The sequence below is a fragment of the Podarcis filfolensis genome (assembly GCF_964270895.1).
Source record: "Podarcis filfolensis genome assembly, chromosome: 13".
Lineage (NCBI taxonomy): Eukaryota > Metazoa > Chordata > Lepidosauria > Squamata > Lacertidae > Podarcis > Podarcis filfolensis.
The window spans coordinates 17,240,674-17,262,981 of record NC_139615.1 but is presented as its reverse complement, the minus strand read 5'-3'; the positions used below and the strand labels follow the sequence as shown (position 1 = coordinate 17,262,981).

The window sequence follows — 22,308 nt, the reverse complement described above, 5'->3', positions numbered from 1 at the left end:
ACAAGTGACTGGAACATCAATTGATAGTAATATTTGATAATAATTAATTGTACATGACAGCAAACGACTGGACGAGGTAACTTTTAGGTGGATTTGTAGCTGGTTGACTGACCAAACCCAAAGAGTGCCCACTAATGGTTCCTAGTTATCCTGCAAAAAAAAAAAAAAAAAAAAGGACAAGTGAGGTGCCACAGGGTTCTATCCTGGGCCCATTGTTGTTCAGCCTCTTTATAAACGACTTTGATGAGCATCCCCTCAATCCCTTCATCCAATTTCCAAGTGACACCAAACCGGGAGGGGTAGCCAATGCCACTCAACATGGAATCAGGATTCAATATGACCTTAACAAACTGGAGAACTGGGCCAAAACTAACAAAATGAATTTCATTAGGGGCAAATGTAAGCTTCTACACTTAGGCAGGAAAAACCAGCTGCACCAATATAAGATGTGGGACACCTGACTTGCCTGTAGTAGATGTGAAAAGGATGCTCTTTTTTCCCTGTAACAGCAGAGGGCTCAGCTGCTTCCTATCAACGTAGCTATTGCTTGTTATGCAGGTAAAGTGCCCCCTCTATTGCAATGGGCTGAGGAGGTGAGGCTATGGTTTTAAATAAGTTGTGATTGGGTCTGAGTATGGCCCTTTTTCAAGCTACACCCTTTTGGGTTAATTCACTCTTGCCACACCCATACAAATGCAGGTTTATGAAAGGGGCTTCGGTAGTGAAGCCCATCCCCCGCCCCTTTAATTGTTTGTGGTTTTCTTCAGCTTGAAAATATTTTACTTTTCTTTGCTTTTAAAGAAATAGATTTGTCTGGCTTGGAGGAGAATGCAGGTGGGCTTTGTGCTCCCCTCCCAGTACCCTGACTTGCAAGGGTAGCTGAATTTTCTGGAAAAGTGTTGAGGAGGGAGGTGAGAGGATGTTATGAGCTGAGGCCCAGATTAGGACCATGGAAAAACCGCTCCTGGAAGTTGTGGTGAGATCCACAGAAGAAGACCTCTGTCAGAAACGCCCAGCGTCTGAGGAAGAACAACCTGTTTATAAAAGATTACGGATGGATTCGCCAGTTCATCCAGTCCAGTCAGAGGCCTCTCTACCACCAGAGAAGAGTATGTGGAGCTATTCTAATTGTGGGGAAACTGTTTTCCCCCCTTTAAATTTGATTTAAAGATGGGGGGTGCAGCAGGAGTGTGATATGGGTGTTGCAAAGAAGGATTGTCTCCATGGAGGTGGTAACTCCTATTGATTAACGTGTATTCAAGGTTACTTAACATTAGGCCCCATCTGTGCTAAACATTTAAAACACTTTAAACAGGTTTCCAGCAATGACTCTTTGAGAACTGTAGTTTGTTAACTTCTCCTTCTGAGCTACAATTCCCAAAGCTCCTTATAAAGGGTGAATGCTTATTTATTATTTACTTGGTACATTTATTATCCCGCCTGTTAAACCACTTTGGCTTTGTTAAGCCACTCTGGGTTTAAAGCAACCTACTACTGTGCAAATGGGGCCTTCGATTAGTTATTCATAACAGCAGCCTCTGGCTTAGGGGTCAACAGACAAAGGCCTTGGAGCCAAATCCGGCCCCTGAGCTGGGACACCTGCAACTTCTCCAGAGGTAAGAGAAGTTGTGGGGAGATGGGTTTGCGTGGCGATGTTTCTGTCGCTGATTTTGCTAGGTGAGAGGAGGGCCCCCAGTCCGCATTTGCTCCTCACATAAAACTGGCTGTGCCCTTTTCTCATGCTATGTCCCCTTTTCTCATGCTTCGGGTGGCTTGGATTAATTTAAAGAAGCGTGAGCGGAAGGTGAAAATGCATTTGTGCTCCTCCGGGAACAATTGTGCCAGAGTTAATGGAAGGGTACTCAGGCTGTAGTGCCATAATGTATGGGGGAAAGCAGGGTTGCATTTTGGTATGAAGGAAACGGTGCATGAGGAAAACATAGGCCGTACTCTTTGCTTCCAGGTCCAGTTCAAGGGTGCTCGCATTAATGTTGAAAGCCCTAAATGACTTAGGCCCCAACGACTGCTTCTTTCCCTACAAACCCTCCAGGGGTATTAAGATCAGCAGATGGGGCCCTCTTGGTAGTTCCACCTCCCTCAGAAGTTTGGGGTGGCTTTCAACATGGAAAAATAATAAAATCTTATTATTGAATAATAATACTGTAATTAGTTTGGGGTGGCGGCTCAGGGAAGGGCATTCTCTGTGGCAGCCCCAAGTTGTTGAACTGTCTCCCCACAGAGGTGTGTCTGGCTTCTTCACAATTCAGCTCCTGGCAAATGCTGCAGACACACTTTTTTACCCTAGGCTTTAGCTCATGAGATGTGTGTTCCCAGGGTCCACCCTATTCCTGTAATTTTAATCTGCTTTAACTGTTGTTTATTTTGAATTTTAAATAGTGTAGTTGTCATTTGCCCTGGGATCTGCTGGTGACGGGCGGGGAATAAATTTAGTAACGATCATGATGTTTAATAGCGAGCAAGATGTAGAAGGCCATAAAAAAGGTCTTGCTTGAGACTAAGCCTGTGTGCAGTTGGAGGAACTCGTGGATTTGGTGTTGGTTTTCCTCATACAGCAGTTTTCTGCTAAGGAAGAAATAGGCCTCCTCTGACAGGAATAGGTTTTCTGCTAGTGGAAAGACACCTTTAGGATCCAACTCAATACATACGTAATGTGAAAATAGGGATTCCAGACATTCTTGACTTTTTAATGTTTTGTATCCAAATGATTTGTAGTTTCTACTCCAGCCTGCCCCAAAGCGCCCCCTCCAGACTGCTCCACACCTCCGCCTTTGTCCACACACCAGTGCAAGAAACCTTCACGCAGGGCTGCTTATCATCCCTTTGATTTCACCTCAGACGAGCTGGACCCTGCCTATGAGTGGCCAAGGGAATCTTCTTCTGCAAGGCAAAGTAAGATGCATGGAGGAGCTGACTAGTAATGTTTGTATGCTCTTTGGAAGGGACCCTGGTATGTGAGCATGGAAAAATAGGAGATCTAAAACGTGTGGTTTTTATGCTAGAATGGGAGAGATGGTGAAGGTAAGAAAAGGAGACTGGTCTGTTTGAGAAGGTGTGGCCTACTGCTACACATTTAAGGGAATGAAGTGGGGGAATGGACTGCATCAGATTACAGGAGGGTGGGGTTGGTTGTCCACTTTTGCATACTTATCCTTTAAAAAACACCCACCCATCCCAGGAAATAGAACACATAGACTCTAGCTGTGTGCTACCTCAGCCCTTTCCTGCTATGCTGAATTTATCATCATGTAGAAATCTTAACATGAGGAAACTTTCAAAAATGTGATGATTTACTTGCAGTGTGAAGAGGTACACTTTGTCCTCCCTGTTCAGCACACTCATTTATCACCTCGTTTTGTGTAGAGCAGGCTGGCCATACCTTCCCCACCTTCAGCAGGAAGAAAATCATCCAGCTTTCTGAAGAATACCCTCATCCTAATGAAGCCTGTTTCAGTTTAATATCTGATCGGAGGTTCTGTAAATACTTCCTTAACTGGAGAGAGGCCTTCAGCAGTTGCAACGGGAACTGAAGCCTAATGAGGCTAAGGGAAAAGAAATATAATAAAAGTCAGGAGTCCTGTGACTTTGACAGTTTGTAGTATAGTCGAGAAATAATCAAGAGGAATTTGGCATGAAGAGCACAAAAACTTGTGTGCAAGTAAAGCACTGGTTCCACACTTAGCACCCACTGACAAATGGGCTAGCTGTTCCAGGTAACTGAGATCCATTCCAAACAACACTAAAAAGTAGGGCTGTGGGGCCACTCTGTCCGAATTCTAGATCCTGAGCCAAATTGGGCTGATTGAGGCAGACCCAGGTTAGGTCCACCCAAAGTGATCTAGAGCTGTCCAAAGGGGTGGTAATCGGGTGGCAAGGAGCAGGATGGAGGAGAAGAAAGAAATGCAGGCAGCCTGTCTGTGTCTCTTCCCCTGCCCTTGGACCATCTATAAAATAGGGTTTAAAACCACAATTAAACAATGTGCTAGGGCCCCAATTTGGGGCCCAGATCCAGGTCAAGTCTACTCCAGAACGTATCTGGAACAACGGGTCGGGGGTGGGGCATGCACAGTCCTACTTAAAAGCCTTTTCATCATCATCAAGGCCTCTTTGTATCTTTCAGGTGGTGTGGATGTGATCCCTCTCCTCCGAAGCACTCTGGGCCAGTTTCCTTTAGGTTTGCGTCTGGATAAGCTGGAGGCCCTGGTGTGGAAGGAGCACAAGGTCAAGCTGTGGAAACTGTGCTTGGAGCGAGGTTACAGTGACAGCCTGAAGTTCTTGGAGGTGTTACCTGGGATCAGGCTCAAACCCTCCGGCAAAGGGACTTTCCGGTGCCTTGTGCTGTTGGACCCAGGTGAGTGTTTCTCTCCTCCAGGCTGACCTTGTGTTCTCTCAGGAGAGCTACAGGACCCACAGCCTGGCAAGCTTTGGCCTTAATTTTATGCTTTTCTAGGTCATTGAAGGTTTGTATCTGATCTCCAAGAAGCAACTTGCAAATCATCTACAGGCCTAATTTTATTCAGAGGTTGTCAGTGCGGCACCTGCTCGCCCCATGGTGCCTGCCATAGCATCATACGGTTCCTGCAAAATGTCTCAGTAAATATCATCTCACAAAATGTCTCAGTAAATATCACCTCAAAAATCCATAATGCATGAGAGCCTGATTGCTGTACCTGCTCATTTCCTGTTTGGGTTGGCTTTGTTGCTCTCTTACTTCGAACACACACCCTTAAATGTGCCCATATTTTTCGGGATGCCAGGATTGGACACCCAACTTCCCATCCATTCTGAGCAGAGGAGAGATTCAGTGAGCTTTTCACTGTGAGTGTATATGGCAGTGGCTGATACACATTCTTTTGTGAGGCATGCCCACTGCTTTTTGTGATCCGGGCTGATTTTATGCTCCTTTGGATGTGGCATCCCTTTCATGTTATACCACGCCGTGACAGCACTTCCTCATAATTCCACATGTGCCCCCTGGCCCTAAAAGGTTGGTGACTCCTGTTAGTTTGCCTGATTTAAAGGGATCTGGGTGGGAAGCAGTGGCTGGAGCACATGCTCTAAATGAAGAGGGTCCTGTGATCAGTTCCCCAATATTTCTAGCACAAAGGAATCAGATAGCAGCTGATGCAAAGGCCTCTGCCTGAGATGTGGAAAGGCCACTGTAGGCAGTGTAGACAATAAAGGGCCTGTAGTCTGACCTGCTATAAGGAGGCTTTGTTTTGATTTGATTTGTTTTTTGTTTTGTTTGTTTTGTTTTGTTTTTTTAACCCTCCTTTTGAACAGCAGGAAAGGGCAAAATAAACAAACCCCAATATTTAAAAGCCCTCCTATTCCCCAAGATTAAGCGTACTCTGTACCACGCCTCACTCCACTTGCTTTTCAAAAGTCTTGCTTTTATATCCTGCCTTTAGTACAGAATGGAGCTCAAAGTGGTTTGTGTGGGGTTTCAAAGTGGGCTCCCATCCAGGCACTTCCGAGACCAAGGTCTGCTTAGTTCCAGAAAAGCTGCTGTTGATGCTGTCTGGAGGTGGCAATATCTTTCTGCTCAGCTTTTGTACACCTCCAGGCCACTTCTCTCTGCTGGTTTCTCCACTCTGCTTCTCCCATGTTGCTTTAGTCTTCAGTAAGTAACTCTCAGTCCCAGTGGATTTGCACCGCCCATTTTGGGAAACCCCTGAGGCTTAACTGTACGTGGGCAGGAATGCATTTTATTCCACTGGGTATTGTTGTTGCAAAGGCTGGCTTAAAAAAAAATGAGCTTGGTGAAATCTCCAAAGCTACTGGCTGTGTACATGCTATATACATTTAAAGTGCTTTCGAAGCACATTCTTTCCCTCAAATAATTCTGGGCACTGTAGTTTGCTAAGGGTTGCTGGGAATTGTAACTCAGAGGGGCAAACTAGAGTGCGCAGAATTATTTGAGGGAAAGAATGTGTGCCGAATGTCTTTTAAACATTTAGTGTGTGCATAGTTGTCAGGAGGCAAGGCTTCACTGTCCCCCAGGAAGGAAGCTGCCTTAAACAGAACCAGACCTTTGGTCCACCCAACTCAGCATTACCTGCACTGACTAATAGTTGCTGTCCATGTTTCAGTCAGGGGACATTCCCAGCGCTACTTGGTGTTGACTTCTAGAACTTCCACCTCACGGTTGGCCTTGTTTGCTGCATGGCTCTCGGATGAGCTGGCAATGTTTTGAGAGTTACAGTTGCACAGAAGGAGGTGACAGAATTCTGGTTATTCTTCTTGATGTAGTTAAGCTAGCACCGGAGGGAGAAACTGTGTATATACATATATACACAAACATGAATTATTATTTTGTTAATGCAAGGGGAGCGTTGAAATTTGGTCCTCCCCCACCTGCAGTCTGAACTGGTGTAGTCCAGAAAATTATACCATCTCATTCTGTGTTGAAAGGCTGTTCTGGTTTAAAGGATATAGTGCATCCTCAAAGAGGAATGGTTGCAACACAGCATCACAGCACACATTTTACATGCAGAAGGTCTCAGGTAGACAGTCCTGGTCTAAAGGTAAAGGGACCCCTGACCGTTAGGTCCATTCGCAGATGACTCTGGGGTTGCGGCGCTCATCTTGCTTTACTGGCCGAGGGAGCCGGTATAAAAAGCAGCTTCCTACACGGGTGGATCACTAGTCTGAATGAAGGTAGCTTCCTATCTTTGGATTTCTGTTTTATGGCCCTTGGATATCTTGAGTGTGTTGTCTTCTGCCCCTCCCTTTTATAGCTGGTCCTTATCGTTTGTCCTATCAGCCTGCAAACACAGCAAGCAAGGAACTGTGTGGCACTGCAAGAACCGTAACGAGTTCTGCTTTGCCTTTGCAAGGATCCTGATGCCGTGAAAGAAACTGGATTCCAGCATCAGGTGGACTTTGTTGAACGGTGCTGGTTTCATTATAACCAGCTTCTCCCCCCCAAAAAGTGAATGCATTGGGTGCCCTGCATTACTACTTTGATTCGTCAGACTTGGGAGTTGTTGGTCTTGAAAAGAGGTGCCTTTAGGGATCAAACCTCTAGAGGGAGCAACTTCCATATTTTTGTGTGTAAACCGCCCCCCCTTCCTTTGGCATGTTAATAACCTAGCACTTTTATGCCTGGTGTTAATAGCTAATGGAGGAAAGTATTTAAAGGAGCTTTGGAAATGGATTCCCAGCACTGGAGCACACCAAACATTTATTTAACAGTAAGGGAAAGGAAGATAACTTGAATTGTGGAAGCCTGTGTAATTTGTGCTACTTTGTAAGGAACACTTAGTATGCAGCCGGTGGGCATCTTCCCTCGGGGCTGTTGGCTTTATCAAAAGGGTGGGGGAAGATAGTGTCTCTGATTAGTGATGCAATCATTGGTACTAGCCAATTTGTGCAGCCACAGTCTGAACTGCACTAAATACTCGAATTGGTGCAGTGATGGGATGGGGTAGACGTGTTGCATGATAAAATATCCTGCATCTTAAGTGCTGGAGAACTGCTTTCCCTTTGATGCAGACATTTCTTTGAAAGGCGGCTTCTGAAATCCTAGGACTGGGCCACACACTGCCGCAAAAAATGTGGACTTGTACCTGCCTGTCTCCCCAATAATGGGAGGGGCATCCAGATGAGACCCTTCCCATCCCAGTGTTGTCTTAGAGGGGAGAAAGGCAGGAAGGTTGTGTGTGTGTGTGTGTGTGTGTGTGTGTGTGTGTGTGTTCCTTGCAAAGTCCAAAACAGCCAGGATCGAAAAACCCTGCATTTAAAGTGGGAAGGATGCAGGACAGCATCATGTGGGAGCCTCTTCATTAGTAGAGAGACGGGTGCAAGTCCAGTGTAAACAAACCCTGAGATTCTTATTGGCGTCTTGATTTCCTGACAAATATGAAGCTGGGGGTTCTACCTGCAGGATACAAGATTCAGGCCCTCAAAGGACTCACCTGCCTTTAAAAGGGGCACAAGAGCGAATATTTTGCTGCCTCAAGCTGCTCTTCCACTATCAGCATAGACGAAGCAACTGGAGAATCTGCACCTTGCTGGAATTTTCCCTTCTCCACAACAACTGAAGAGATGAGAGCTCTCTTGAATCTGGATCCTAGCAACCATAATTCACTTCAATCCATGCTGATAAATTGTTCTATGATGCAACAGTATGTTATTTTTTCCCTTTGTCAATGAGTCTCAGGCATCTCTTCCCACTTGCTTTAGGACACTGCAGTGGCAGAACACTGGAGCCTTTGAACAAATGGGCAATAGTCACAGATGGACCGGCCTTCAATAAATCATCTGGGTTGTGCCTGTTCTCCGTTTTTGTAGCTTAGGTTCAAGCATGTATGAATCTCTTTCCAGTTCCCTCTTTTAATTTCCATTTCCTTTTTCTAGATCCAATGAGGGAGGGAAGGGTTTCCTTGCCTTACTTTACTTTACAGAAGATGTCTTTTGCATGCTGATTATCATCTGCCCTGGGTCAAAACCTCTGGGTGTGTATAAACCTTGGAACAGTCACTCTTCCTTTCTAAACTCTTCCCTTTACCAAACCAGTGGGGTTCAGTGCAATTAGTCTAACCTCTTAAACGTCAAAGCATTTCCTGCAGGCTGCTTTGATCCAGTGCCGAAATACTGTTTTATTATCATGGAAGGAGATTTTTTGTAATACAACCTAGTGTCTATGGTTCAATTTAAGGAAAAAAAAACACAGCACGAACTGTTCTGTATGAATGTCTTATATTTTTACAAACATTGATTTGAGGGCTGGAGAAATGTAATTCCAGATTCTGCTAGTATAACCGTTTATATATTCTTTAGTGTCTCAGTAGCTGCACCCAGCATCCCTTGAGCAGCTCATCAGTGTAAGTTTACAAACCTCCTGCTTGTTCCCAGTTCATCCTACACCAAACTTGAATTGCTCTAGTGTAGTTGCATTGAAGGAAAAGTGTTTGGCTTCCCTCATTGGCAGATGAAACTTAAAATCTCACTAAAATATGCTTGTCACAGTTCAGGATCTCATTCTGCACTCCACTGGGGTGGGTGTTTATCAGACAGAAAAGTCTCCTAGTATATTTTATTAAAAGCTAGAAACCAGTCTTATAGCCATCCCTGACTATTGTGTCCTGTCACATGAATAATCTCTCTATAAACTCTAGGAAATATTCCAGTCTGTTCCAGATTATCCTCCCAGTATTTTTTTTTCCTGCCTTGAGATTTTCAGAGAGGTTTCAGTATCGTAGCTGATGGCCGTACTGGAATTGTCCTGGGTGTGGCCAAGCCCGGGATAGACCTGTACTGGCAGGATTATGATACAGCTGTCCTTGTAGTCTTCCTAGAGGCAAGTAGCCAGAGGAAGGGGTCATACGCCCAGGTGCCAGGTAAACGGGCATCCTTGGTTCTTCTGGGGCATAGCCAGTCCCTCGCTGTTTCATCAGCTCTCTTGCTGGTGTGTCCTGGTAACCCCATTTCTGTGGAAAGGTTGGAAAAAAACAACACTTCAGACTTAAGAACCAGTGTGATGTTGTGTGCGCAAGCTCATGTACAAGTAAAATAGGCAGTACCTGCCATGCATTGTAGAACTCCTCTTCAGACATAGATTTCTAGTTCTTATTGTTAAGAGCACCTGGGTTTGCAACATGGCCTAGGTTCTTTCATGTTGTTCTCCACAACCTTCAAAAATATACTTGCTGATACAAATGAAATGAACATCTTGGCAACCCACATGAATTACAACCAGGTCTTACCAAGGAGTCCCTCCGCCCCTGTATCTGTTCTGAACTATGTGAAATAGTAGAAAGATGCAGCTTCTGAGCATGTACAAAGTAATTTCTCCCACTACCACCTGCATCTATAGATCCTAAGTTGAGGGGCAGGGCTTCTGTTTCACCCTGTTTGGCTTCCAGGTATGGTTAAACCCTAACTCTTCTCTACTTAGAAATTTAATCACTGCCTATGAGAATCCTGAATTTGAGGCAGAGTTCTAACATTTATGGTGTTGATGTTCCTAGATTCCCTGTGGAGACTGCTAGGCACAATAGCTGCAGGAAAGAGGAAGCGAATTTGTGGTAGATAAGGAAGCTGTGGGGGAATGGATAGGATAAATTTGTTATTTTCAATATTGTTGTGCTCCTTTCATGATTCTCTCTCCAAAGCATTTAATATTAAAGCTATTAAAGTTACAAGATGTAGCATTATAAAAACATGACTTCAAACATACTACAGCACCTAAAAGAACTATATCTACAAATAGTGTGAAGTTCAAGTGGAGGAGAGCAACTTCTTTTTTTCCTGACAAGGTGACTGTGCCTTAACAGTTCCTGGTACAAGGCATGGGGAAAGCCTTACCTGTTCAATGGCTGGCTGCCCTGCATAAAAACATTCAGGGTATAGGAGGGAGGAACCTAGCTGATAAGTACAGAGGGACCTTCATGCTTCTAAGGCTCGTCATTCTAGAGTTCTCCCTCCCTATCGTAGGTGTAGCCTTGATCAATATTGACCGAAGGTGCTGTCTACAGCAGTTCACCCAAGCTCAAAGCCAAAGGAAGCAGAGTTTTCTATTAATCTAATTTGTCAAAAAACTCCAAAGGTAGGCCTAATGCTTCCTCGAATCTTCTGCTCTAGGACCTGCCTCCTGTCCTGTGCCCAGCTGTTGCTGGTGGCAACCAGGCACCCTATGAAAACAGGGACATAGGAGCTGAGGTCTGGGTACCACCAGCAGGGTCTGCTCAACACAATTTAGTACTCAAGGCAGAAAATGCCTGTGATGCCCATTACCCGCTCTCATTATGGAGTATAATCAGTCATCCTATAATAACCAGGCATTTCCTTTTCAACGAGGTTTGTGGGTCAGATTAATCTGCCTGCCACTCTTCCCTCTTTAATAGTACTGAGATGATATCTGCCACTTCTCTGGCCACCAGAAAGTGCTAAGAGCTAGTGTTTGGTCTGTCTGTGGGACTGAAATCTAAGATTGCCAGATTTTAACAGGCCAAGCATTGTTAATTAAAGCAAGGCCACACCTTGTTTTTACCACCTGTTGGCCAGCTGTTAAAGTCACAAAGTCTGTCAAATAAAACCGTTGTGGTGCAGAGGTTGAGCCATGATTCAGGAAGGCCCCACTTTCAAATATGGCCTCATCAAATGGCTCTGGCCAAACCCCATTCAGCCCCACCCCAATCCCTACAATCTAAGGATTTCAGGGCCATTGAAATGATTACAAAAATGTATGTGACATGCTTTGAACACTTGGAAATGCTATAATGCCAAGGACAAAGTCCCATCTCAGCCAGAGGCTTACAGGTAGGCCTTGGGGAAGTCATAACCTTTTAGGGCTGTTTTCAAGCACCCTGGCTCTGTCCTTACACAATCACCAAGTACCTACTGGTCCGCTGGCCTCTTCAGAAACTTGATTTTGGTTAGGAAATAGGGACATGCATAATTTATTTTTCTGTGACAAAGTGTAACCTCAGGGGTGTTCTGACAACATGAAAATGCTCTCATGTAAGGGAATTGATATCCTCACTATCCTGTAAATGAAATGACTGGGTTTGCTTTGTTTTAAGGGAACAGTATTATTTATAATTTTCCAACCTTATTTGGTACCTTTAAATTTATATATTCAACACCCCTTTGATTGGAAATCAAAATATTGATCCTACCCAGCCATGGGAAGCTTGGGGGGGTTGCGGGGCGGGACAGAACAAGTTGGTTCCCACAGTAACCAGGACTCAAGATCAGGAACTGGTTTCTGTAGCAACTGGAATGTCTGAGGGAATGTTGAGTGCTGGAATTGATGGAGAACAAAACATCTGGAATTGATGGAAAACCAAAACTTTTTTTGTTTTAAAACCATCCAGACTTCATGGGGAAAACAGTGCTCGAGTCCCCAAAGTGACTAGAAGCGATCATCACGGCTTTTTCCAGGGCGTGGATTTACAGAAATGTACACTTTGACCTCCTGCAGCACAAAGCAGGATCAGAGAATATTGAATTCTTTTGTTCCCATGGAAACCTAAATTACTACCGAAATGTTGATTCGCAAGGGAGTCGGAGTTTAGACTGCACAGCAAAAGGAATGTCTTGAAAACCAAATGTGTTTTCTCTCACAGAAAGAAACACTGGGGAGGGAAAACCAAATCTCCCTCTGGAAATTGGTTCCTGCATCTTTCCACAGTGGCTGTTAACATGGGGGGGGCAGGTGTCTGGGTTTTGCTGTGTTGCCCCTGTGTGAAAGTCTTGCAGGCAGACCTGCAAGCATATAAATGTCTGGTGCAGGTGGAGGTTGCAGAGACAAATGGGCAGGTAAGAGAAAGGTGCTTAATCCTCCCCCCACAACCCCTCCCCCAGGTTATTCTCCCCTCCCCACAGCTGCGTTTATCCCTAATCTTAGAACAGATCTGGAGAAAAAAGGAAGAGACTCAGGATAATCAACAAGGGGGGGGGGGAGAGAGAGAGCTAAGTTCCTCTGGCACCGACCCCACCAAGTCTCTCCCTGAGAGACCCTCTGCCATGTAATGCTGCTGTAGGTGCAAACGTGCATTTAGAGGGCCAGCTAGAACGAAGACCGTAGCGGCCATTGTACGTACTGCCCTCTTGTTCCTGCTGCTGAGAGCCAGTCGCTGGCCAGGCTGGGTTCTGAACGGAATGTGAAGGTTACTCACAGTAAAAAGTCATGAAATGCATGTGGCAACAGAGAAGTTTGTTGCGACATCTAAAAATAGGTCTGCCGGAAAAAAGGATCTGGCTGAAATGGACTTGGGCTGCCGCCAGGCTCACTGCCCTCTTGTATTTTCCCCTTCTTGTCAAGCAACATGCAAGAGGGATCAAGCACCTGCCTAATTACTATGGCTTCTTACCCGGCTGCTTTAGGAGTAGATCTGCTTACAAGGAAGAGCTCCAGTCTCTTAATTTGAAAGACGGGGTGGGGGCAACTCAAGGCAGTCCCTTATTGAGTAGGCATGCAAGCCTACCAGTGTGGTATAGTGGTTAAAGTGTTGGACTAGGACCTGGGAGACTAGTGTTCAAATCCCTGCTTGGCTGTGAAGCTCGCTTGGGTGACCTTGGGCTGGTCACTGCCTCTCAGCCTAACCTACCCTGCAGGGTTGTTGTGAGGAGGAGGAGAACCACATGCGTAGTCTTGATCTTTGAAAAAGAAGTGGGATATAAATGCAGTTTATAAACAATACCACTTGATGTGTTAGTCCGGGATACCTACTTGTGAGTCGCATGCCAACCCTCTGTTTCAAGTGCCACATAGGCAAGGCAGATTTTTATTAGATGGTTGGGGTTGGGGGGTTGGGGTGCAAAGCCTGTCCAGCCATCAAAAGGACAGGTGGTGGAGAACGTACAATACAAATGCAATAGTACTGCGCTGTAGGGCCTTCAGCAATGACAGTGCCCACTATCAAATGTGGACTACACTTCAGATATCTCTTGGGACACAGAACAGGAAAGATGGTGTAGATGAGAATTGGATGTACTGCGGGATGGAGACGGGGTTCTTAGGAAAGGAACTTGGAAATAATTGGTTTGGAGCATATGTACTAAATGGGGCTGTGCAGTGTTCAGTTTCTAAGATGAGAAGGCTCAAGTGAAGAAAGCCTTGACCCCTAACCCTAATGATACAATAAACACACTCTGCACACGCCTAGAAACACCCTCTTCTTATTCAAGGATATACTTGAATAGGATATACTTCTGGTGTTTTTATTTAAGAGGCTTAAAGGATCCCAGGATCCTTTCCTCTAATGCACAGGACATCCACTTCCCAAAGAACCCTAATCTCCTGTCTTGTTTCTGTCTTGTATCCAGGGGAGAAATGGTGTGGTGAAGCGGACAGAGGATCGGACAGAGAGACCTGGCATCAAATCCCCAGTCAGCTATGAGGCCCCTCTCACATGGCTGCAGTGCTCTGTTTTTAATGTTTGATGCTTTATTATGTTTTACATATTCTGTAAGCTCCCCAGGGTAGCTGGGGAAACCTAGCCAGATGGGCGGGGTATAAATAATAAAATTGTTGTTGTTGTTACCTTAGAGACAAATGGGTGACCCTTTTCTGTGTACAAGAGAGAGTGGTGGTTGTTGTGTGCAAGTTGGGCTGATGCCGGAAGCTGGGAATACAGACACAAAACTGCTCTGTGCTGGGCTTGGTTTCCCTACTAACCTAAAGGAGAAGCAGGATCAGTTGAGGTGTGGGGTCTGCAAGCCCCTCCATCCTTTGCTCAGGTTGTATATATGTGTAAATAAAACCACATATCCCAAAGACACCATAGTCTCTCCTGATCTCCATTCCAAGGATACTGAAGCCTGGGGAAAGCGCTTGGAGCCCATGGAGTTTCTTGCCACTGGCCAATTGGGGTAACGTGTAACAGTATAATGGATAGCTTTATAGTATTGGCTGCGTTTCCCTCCCAAGATATGTGGCCACTCTAGAATGTACCGGGTCCTAGAGTTGGGAAATATAGGTGATGCTTACCTTGGCTTCTTCTGCTGAGTCTATCCCATTCCATCCCCTTCCTGTTGTGCTGGTTCCGGAGATCTGGCTGAGGTCCCACAGGGACTTACTAGCGCGAGCCCCTGTGGTCTTGGCTGCTGAACGCTGAGTCCGCTGTACGCTCCTAAGTATATCGCTAAGAGCATTCTGCCCATCGGGGGATCCGTGCAGGCCCCCTCCTGAAAGGTCTGTGCCACGCCATGCTGCCAGTCTGTTTCGAATAGACACCTCTGGAGGTGGGGTGGGTAGCACAGGGTCTTCCGCTGTAGCAGGGGAGGCCAATACTAACTCCCACTCTCCAGCGTGGCTCTTGGCCACGGGTTGAGGGGCCACGGAGCGTCGCTCTGCAATGCGGTTGGACAGCTGCACCCCATCCAGGACGCTGACGTACGGAGTGATATCTGGCCCATTGGTACTTGGTAATGGAGCCAGGCTCGAAGCAGGCTGGAGTCTAGGTGAAATTTCTAGGGCTGGCAGGGGACAAGAGGCAGCATATAAGATGCGGAACTCCCGGTCAAATGCCCCTGTCACTTCTCCTGTAAGCTGAGTGACCAGCTGGCGGTTCAAGCGAGCATCTGTCCACGTGAAGCTGTTGAGAAGAAAGGGGTTTGGGGGGGGAGATAGGAAAGGGGTTTTAGCCATGGATCATGTGCAGTGTTAGAAACTGAGATATAGAAGCCTGGAGCTAAATGGCCCTTTAAAACTAGGTTATGGGCACAACAACGAAATGTCTAGGCGCGCTTTTTTATAGCAAGAATACAAAGCTGAAAATGAATGAACTGCAGCTAAAATATTATGTTCATTTTTCACATGCTCCAGTCCTTCCCCTGCCCACCCCCTAATATTCTTAAGAGGGTCTTTTCTCTAGTCTTCAGAGAGTATCTGGAAGTGGAGAGGCAGAAAAAGGTCTTCCTTTCCTTCCACTCAGCAGTTTCAATCTGAAATCTTAGGCGCAGTACTGCGCCCATAACTCAAACTGCTCGTGCTAATGAAATTCCCTGCCACAAAATGCGCCTAGAACAACAGGAGTTTCGAACACTGATCATGTACATTTTGGGCAACTACTGTCTCTTTGTGTGGAATCATGAATATAAGAAAATCCAAAAAGCTGAGATTCCAATGACACAATAATGGACAAGCCATGCTTACTTTGTATCCATGTGGAGCTCAACAAGGACATTTCTAGGTCCTTGAAAGACCTGGGAAACAGGTCTCTGATGCAAATTTGTGTATGCTGATTTATATATGGTAATTTAGGCTGTCTTTCAGAGGGAGAAAAACAAGCTCTGGCTGTCTGAGCTATGAGCCAGCAACAGGATTTTCTGACCTCAGTGTGTGCACTGAATGCTTGGCCTCACCTGCAATCGATTGGCAAGAAGGTTGCTTCTGTATGTACTGCAACTAAAATGAATGCCCCTGGGCAAATCAAGAGGGCAGGTAGAATGGCAGGTAGAAAGGGGAAATGGGGAGGAAAGCCAGACCTCAGCACAAGAGACTTGCAGCTTGGACAGACCCCCGGGGCCATCGTATAACAATGCTACTTGAGCTCAGTCTGGAAGCTAGGGTGGCTTTATGTCCTGCTGTGTCCAGAGGAGAGTCCTCTGCTTGGAAGTGCTGTCTGATGTAAGTCTGGTTTAAGGAGAAAGAACCCTAAGAAGGGAGAGCAGGAGGGCCCTTGAAGTATTTCATCCACAGTTTTAGCAACCCTGCTCAGTCGTCCCTACTACTGTACAAGGAGATGTGTTGTACAGTGGTACCTTGGTTTAAGAACAGCTTAGTTTATGAACAACTTGGATTAAGAATGCTGCAAAATCTGGAAGTAGGTGTTTTGGTTTGTGAATTTTGCCTTGAAAGCAGAACATGTTCCGCTTCCTATTGAGTGTGTTCCATTTGTAAATTGAGTTCCCCACTGCTATGGAAAGCACCCCTTGGTTTAAGAACGCTTTAAGAACGGACTTCCGGAGTGGATTAAGTTCGTAAACCAAGATACCACTGTATTTTTGTCTTAATTACAGTAATTATTTCTAAATTTGCATCTAAACTTATACATTTGCATATGGTATGCTTTCTTTTTTAGTGTTGCATTTTCTCTTTTTGGGGGGACATGTGTGACCAAACTAGAGGTGCCCTAAGGGCATATCTACATCTCAGGATTTCTCAGTTTCATGCCAGTTTAACTCTCATCGCTTAACCCACAGAATTCTGGGTATTGTAGTTTGAAGGTGCTGAAAATCTCCACCCCACCCCCCAATGCCTTACAGTTCCTCAAGGAGAACTAATGACTGTTCAGCCAGTTGAAGTTTGTAGTGAAGATAATCTGGATTCAAGATAATCTGACTGGATTCAAGAGGTGCTTGACTTTGTACATGCTTGTCATCACCCTGTAGCAAATTTATGAAGTGAAAGGTCTTTTGTATCTAGGCCCAGAACACCTAGCACCACCTAGCACCACTCTAATTTATAAAGTGAGAAAACACTTTCTGGATTATACCAGCAACCTCAGAACTGAAAGCTCTCATATATATATATATATATATATATATATATATATATATATATATAAAATAAACAGCAACAGGACATGGAAAGTAGATGTCAGGGAGAAGGGTTGCAGCCTCTCTTTCCTGACATGCTGGTTTTCTACAGAGAGATATTTTAGCATTCAAACATGTTCCGCACCCCAACTCAACTGTGGTCTGTAATGGTTTCACTAATACTGTTTAGGAGGCAAAAAGCTTCTAAAGTATTGTGACAACATACATAGAAATTCCTCATTTTATCTTCAAAACAACCTGTGAGGTAGATCAGGCTTAGGTATCAGCCTGCCAAACCATGAGCTTCACGGCCAAATGGGAATATCTTAGACATGTTTTTCCCACATCCAAACCCAGCGTTCCAGCCATGACACTGCATTCATTTTGCTATACCGAACCTCAGTGCTACAAAGAGCTATAACTAGCAATACAGAGATTAGAAAAAAGATGGTTAGAAATGAGAAGTTAGAAAAAGAGAGGTTAGAAAAAAGGTAACTAGGAGGAACATAGCAGAGATTTACAAAATTATGTATGGTGTGGGTAAGAATTTTTCTCCCTCGTGATGCTAGGACTCAGTCACCCAGTGAAATGAATGAGAAGTAGATTCAAGACAGACAGGCATAAGTATGTCTTCACCCAATGCACAATTAATTTGTAGAATTCAGTGCCATAGGGTGCGGTGATGGCTATTAGCTCAGATGGCTTTAAAACAAAGAACAGCCCTGTGGCCCTCCAGATATTGTTGGACTCAAAGTCCCATCAGCCTCAGCCCGAATGGCCAATGGTCCAGGATGATGGGAAAGTAGAAGGAGCCAATGGGCCAATGGCCAATCTGGTCCAGCATCCAGTTCTCACTGTGGCCACCCAAAAAAATCCAGGAATCGTAGTCCAGCAACAGTTTGGAAGGTCACTGCTTCCCCACCCTGCATTTGATAAATTCATGGAGAAAAGGTCTACCAGAATTATTAGCAGTCACAGCTGAATAGAACCTCAATGTTCAGAGGAAGTATGGCTTTCAATCTGCTTGGGGGAAAACAGGTGAGGGCTGTAGCCTTCATAATGGGTTGCCAGGCTTCCCAGAAGGGTTTGACTTGCCCCTGTGGGAAAAGGGATGTGAGATCAGACACACCTTTTGTCTGATCCGGGAAGGGTTGTCTTTGGTCCCTAGGGAGGATTAACTAAAAACCAACCACACATCTCATTGTTTATCCAACTCATTGTTAAACTGCCCATGAAATGGGGTGGAGACTCTGCACCTTTTCTGTGTAACTTGATCCTGCCCTTTCACACTTATCTTCGCATCTCAAGTAATTTCCCAAAGGGTGTATTGTGTGCGGTGCTCCCTGATGCACGCCCAAAACTTTATCCTCAATTCTGAGGTGCTAGTGTGGAGTGGACCCATGTGAGTGACAGGCGCCCACTTAAAATGCAGTTGTGTTTTTTCTTAGTATGATCCAGTTGTGCCCAGAGATTGAAGGAAATTACCTTCAGCACAGGTAAAATTTTGGACGAGAACAGTAAATTTATCAGAAACAGCAAGCAGAAGTCCTGTTTGGCCAGATTCAGTACTGTATATCTGCTTGAAGAACCAGGTAGCAAGTGATAGAAATGTCTTGTGCCTGAAATGTTGTAAAGCAGCTGAGCTGGATGAACCAATGGGCTGAACGTGTTTATAAGGCAAGCTTTTCCATTCATTGTCGTCTCTGCTTCTTAATGTCGTTGTCCGTTTTGCCATTTCAGCATATTCCATTAATTTAACTTGGCAATCTTCTTTAACTTATTGCATATATACAGAAGCATTGTACACAGGTTAATACATTAGCAGGGTTTAAAAAGTACTTGTAATTTTACAATGAATGGATAATAGTGATTTAAATATATAATTTAATAATGGACATGCAGCATGTTGACAAATAATGGAACCAGGGAAGGGACTGGAGGGAAGTCAATTTGTTTTGCTTTGTTTCTGTATTGTTGGGTTTTTGTTTTTTGTTATATTGTTACTTTTGGAAAACCAATAAAATATTATTTTAGAAAGGCAAGCTTTTCACTGTTGTCTTGCCATCTGCTCACATAGGAATTAGAGTTGCACACATGTATGTCTCCTGAGAGACCCTGCCCCATGTGGTACTCCAATCCCATGTATTCTAAAAAGCAAGGGACTTCCTCCTTCTCGTGAGATGCGCAGACCTCAATCAGACCCTCACGGAAGGCTGCATACAGAGAGGTTCAGAGTGCAAAACAACCCAGGGAGGAAGAAGCGCACAGCTGATAGGGCAGAGGATAAATCCACCAAGCCAAACTCTGGGAGGCAGAGAATTAGGATTATTGCAGGCTGCGTGATTCATTGCCATCAAAAAGCGACGAGGAGAAATTGTGCCTGAACTTGGGAGACTGCAGAGGTGGCATCGTTCCACACAGCAATCTGCTGCAGCCACCACAGGGAACAAACTGTGATGTCTTAATGGACACAGAGGACCGAGCCATAAACATGGTATCTACATGTTCAGGATGGATTGTGCTGTGCTAGAGAATTCTCGGGTAACTCTTTTCGACATCCCAATAGTGCTGCTGAATTATTAGTGTAAGGGAGAAGTGAGATACACCATTATTTTTCACACAACTGCCTAGATGCAGTCATTTCTGGGTTGGGACGCACCATCATACCACAGGCACAAGGACTCAACATTCAAAAGCATGTGAAGGATTTTATTGTTTGCAAAGTCAGAGGAGACCCAGCACAAGAATGGCGGGGAGGGCAAGCTGGAGGAAAAGAGGAGGGGCTTTCAGGAACTGAGCTGCATTGCACAAATTCCCCTGGCAGCAGTTGGTGACCAAACTGTAGGTTACCCCCATGTGGGCAACAGGTTGCTCTTTGCCACAGTTGATGGAGCGAGTACAACCCTTGTTTTGGATCATTGATACCCCCAAAGCAGCTCCTTGGCCCACAAAGCAGTCTTCATCTTCGGCACAACTCATCTTGGTGGCTGGGCATTTGGCTGAGGCAGTGATGTCACAAAAGTAGCATTCCTTGGAAAATATGGAGGGCAGCACACAGACCAGAAGATATACAAGGCCCAAGTGCACAGGATGCTTCATCACTTGCTGCTTGAGAATAAGAGAGTTATTTCCTAAGTAACAGAAATGAAGATGATCGTAACCTTCTAAAATCCTCTCCACCAGCTGATTTATTTTATTTCTCCACCTCTCTTTTTTGTGGCTTCAGAAAATTCAGAAGTAGAGTTGTCTTGTTTTTCAAGCCCTGTTTTCCAATAAAATGAATAGTCTTGATTTCCTGGTCCCAGAAAAGAAAAAAATTCTCAGCTGGTGGCTGCAGGTTTTCTGAAACGCAGAAACTTGTTTTTTCAACAGGTTGGATCCCAGCTTTCTCTTCTTTCAAAGGAAGCTCTTAACCTGGGTTTTCTCTACCATGTGGTTTTCAAAAACCAATAGTACTACTACCCAGCTTGACTTTATTCATCACTAAACCAGATTCCTTACATTTTGTAGATCTGGCTTTTCTTGAGATACAGGAATCTTACACAGAGGAAGCTTATAGCTTTGGAAATGAGCTACAATGTCAGATCAGTCTGTGCTTCCCAAATAGCAGCTTTCTTTCCAGGAGCAAATCACAAAGACAGCTTTAGATCTCCTAGTTCCAGAAATGAAAGTCCTCACTGATGAACTCATAACTCAAAAGTCCTTATGACTGTTTGGCCTCCAGTGGAGATACTCCATGCCCTGCAGCTTCAAAACAAATATTTTGCTTGATCTGCATGGGATTCCCAGAAAGTCAGTGTCAGCTGGGGTTTTTGTGAGCTTCAGTAACTCAGTACACAAAGCTCCAAAACCAGGTCCTAACTCTTGTGTTTCTCTGTCTACGAAGCACGTGGTACCAATAAATCACCAGCCCTGCAACTCTGACCCACTCAAGGGATAGAATGAACGTTGGGCATCAGTCTAGCAGAATTTGATGGCTGCTTAAGCAACAGCATCACAATGGATGCCAAAAGCTCATTGGCAGATTCCATGGAGGACTTCCAGTTTAAGCCTCTTGAGGTCATAGGTGGTGACATCACTTTGATGACGTTACAGAAGGAAGGAGAACAACACATTGCGGAAGTATCACCATATATAGAAGACCAGGCAGCAGTGTAGGGCAAATGTGGTACTGCTTCACCGACCTCAGCCTCCCCTCAGCCAGTTCCCCACTGTCTGCCTGCCTATATACAACAACCCCAGATGTTGGTCCTGACTGTCAGCTTCCTTCTCTTTAGTAAAAGGTAAAGGGACCCCTGACCATTAGGTCCAGTTGTGACCAACTCTGGGGTTGCGGCGCTCATCTCGCTTTACTGGCTCCCTTTTACTGGCCAAGGGAGCCGGCGTACAGCTTCCAGGTCATGTGGCCAGCATGACTAAGCCGCTTCTGGCGTATTTAATGCTTTGGAACTGCTAGGTTGGCAGGAGCAGCGACTGAGCAACGGGAGCTCACCCCATTGCGGGGATTCAAACCGCCGACCTTCTGATCAGCAAGTCCTAGGCTCTGTGGTTTAACCCACAGCGCCACCCGCATCCCACCCTCCTCCTCTTTAGTTTTACCTAAATTCAGCAAAGCTAGAATCATTTTGCTCTGCTTGTTGCTGGCTCTGCCGCCACCTGCTGCTGGCCTCCTTGCCTTCTGCGCAACCAGCTCCAATGGGCAGCAGCCACCACTGTGTCCTTGAGAAATGAGATACAGTGCCTTAATTCCTGGGCTCTTAGGGCTCTTAAGCTGAGTGGAATGTGGAAGAAACTAGGAAATGAATCAGTTTCTGCTGAAACTAAAGATTGAACTATGGCTGAGTTGTCACTCTCTAGGAAATCTGCTAATGGATGCCAGCAAGTCCTGGAACCAATTAGGAAGGAGTCCTGTCAAGTAATAATCCCAAATCCCTGGCCCAAATCCAGCTGAATTTCAGCACCGTCACAGGCTCTCTCTGCTGACAACTGAGAACTAAAGCAGAAAAGGCCGTATTTCCAGTCACATCAAAACAAATACTAAAGTTGCACTGAAACAAACAATAAATCATATGATGTAATTTGAAGTCCCTGGGAGAAGGACACTTTGTCGGTGGCAGGTATTTTGTGCCCCAAGACATGCATCAACCCCTCGTGTGGGAGGTTGTAGTCGCAGAGATCCATCTCCTATATGGGATGCCATCTTTTCTGCCATGCAAAGAGAGGCTCTTTAACACATTAAACATGTGTATGACAGGCAGAAACGGAACAGAGGCAGCGTTCCCCAGCAGTGTGCTGTCA

The 22,308-nt window shown here is 45.1% G+C and overlaps 2 protein-coding genes across 11 annotated transcripts in view; one reads left to right on the top strand and one right to left on the bottom strand.

Moving 5' to 3' along the window:
* The first annotated feature begins 474 nt into the window (after window positions 1-474).
* Window positions 475-14,024, top strand: LOC310747601 (uncharacterized protein). 9 transcript variants are annotated; one of them, XR_014540945.1, is made up of 5 exons: window positions 904-1,109; window positions 2,734-2,910; window positions 4,139-4,369; window positions 8,380-8,477; window positions 13,795-14,024. XR_014540945.1 is itself a non-coding variant. In XM_083582156.1 (4 exons), exons 1-4 carry the CDS (start codon window positions 950-952, stop codon window positions 13,866-13,868), a joined length of 642 nt encoding a protein of 213 aa, XP_083438282.1. In that variant the 5' UTR covers window positions 475-949; the 3' UTR covers window positions 13,869-14,024. The 9 variants fall into 9 exon arrangements, 4 of the variants coding, with proteins under 4 accessions (XP_083438282.1, XP_083438284.1, XP_083438283.1 ...); XM_083582156.1 differs by lacking the exon at window positions 8,380-8,477 and having other exon boundaries at window positions 475-1,109; XM_083582158.1 differs by lacking the exons at window positions 904-1,109; window positions 8,380-8,477 and adding an exon at window positions 1,181-1,229.
* The window catches only part of FAM83E (family with sequence similarity 83 member E), a 28,463-nt gene continuing 14,857 nt past the window's right edge, over window positions 8,703-22,308 (bottom strand). For both annotated transcript variants that reach the window (XM_083582130.1, XM_083582131.1), the window contains exons 6-7: window positions 14,459-15,065; window positions 8,703-9,452 (exon numbers count right to left, since the gene is read on the bottom strand). In XM_083582130.1, the coding sequence (XP_083438256.1) occupies window positions 9,213-9,452; window positions 14,459-15,065 (847 nt within the window). In that variant the 3' untranslated portion in view covers window positions 8,703-9,212. The remainder of the gene's footprint in view (window positions 9,453-14,458; window positions 15,066-22,308) is intronic.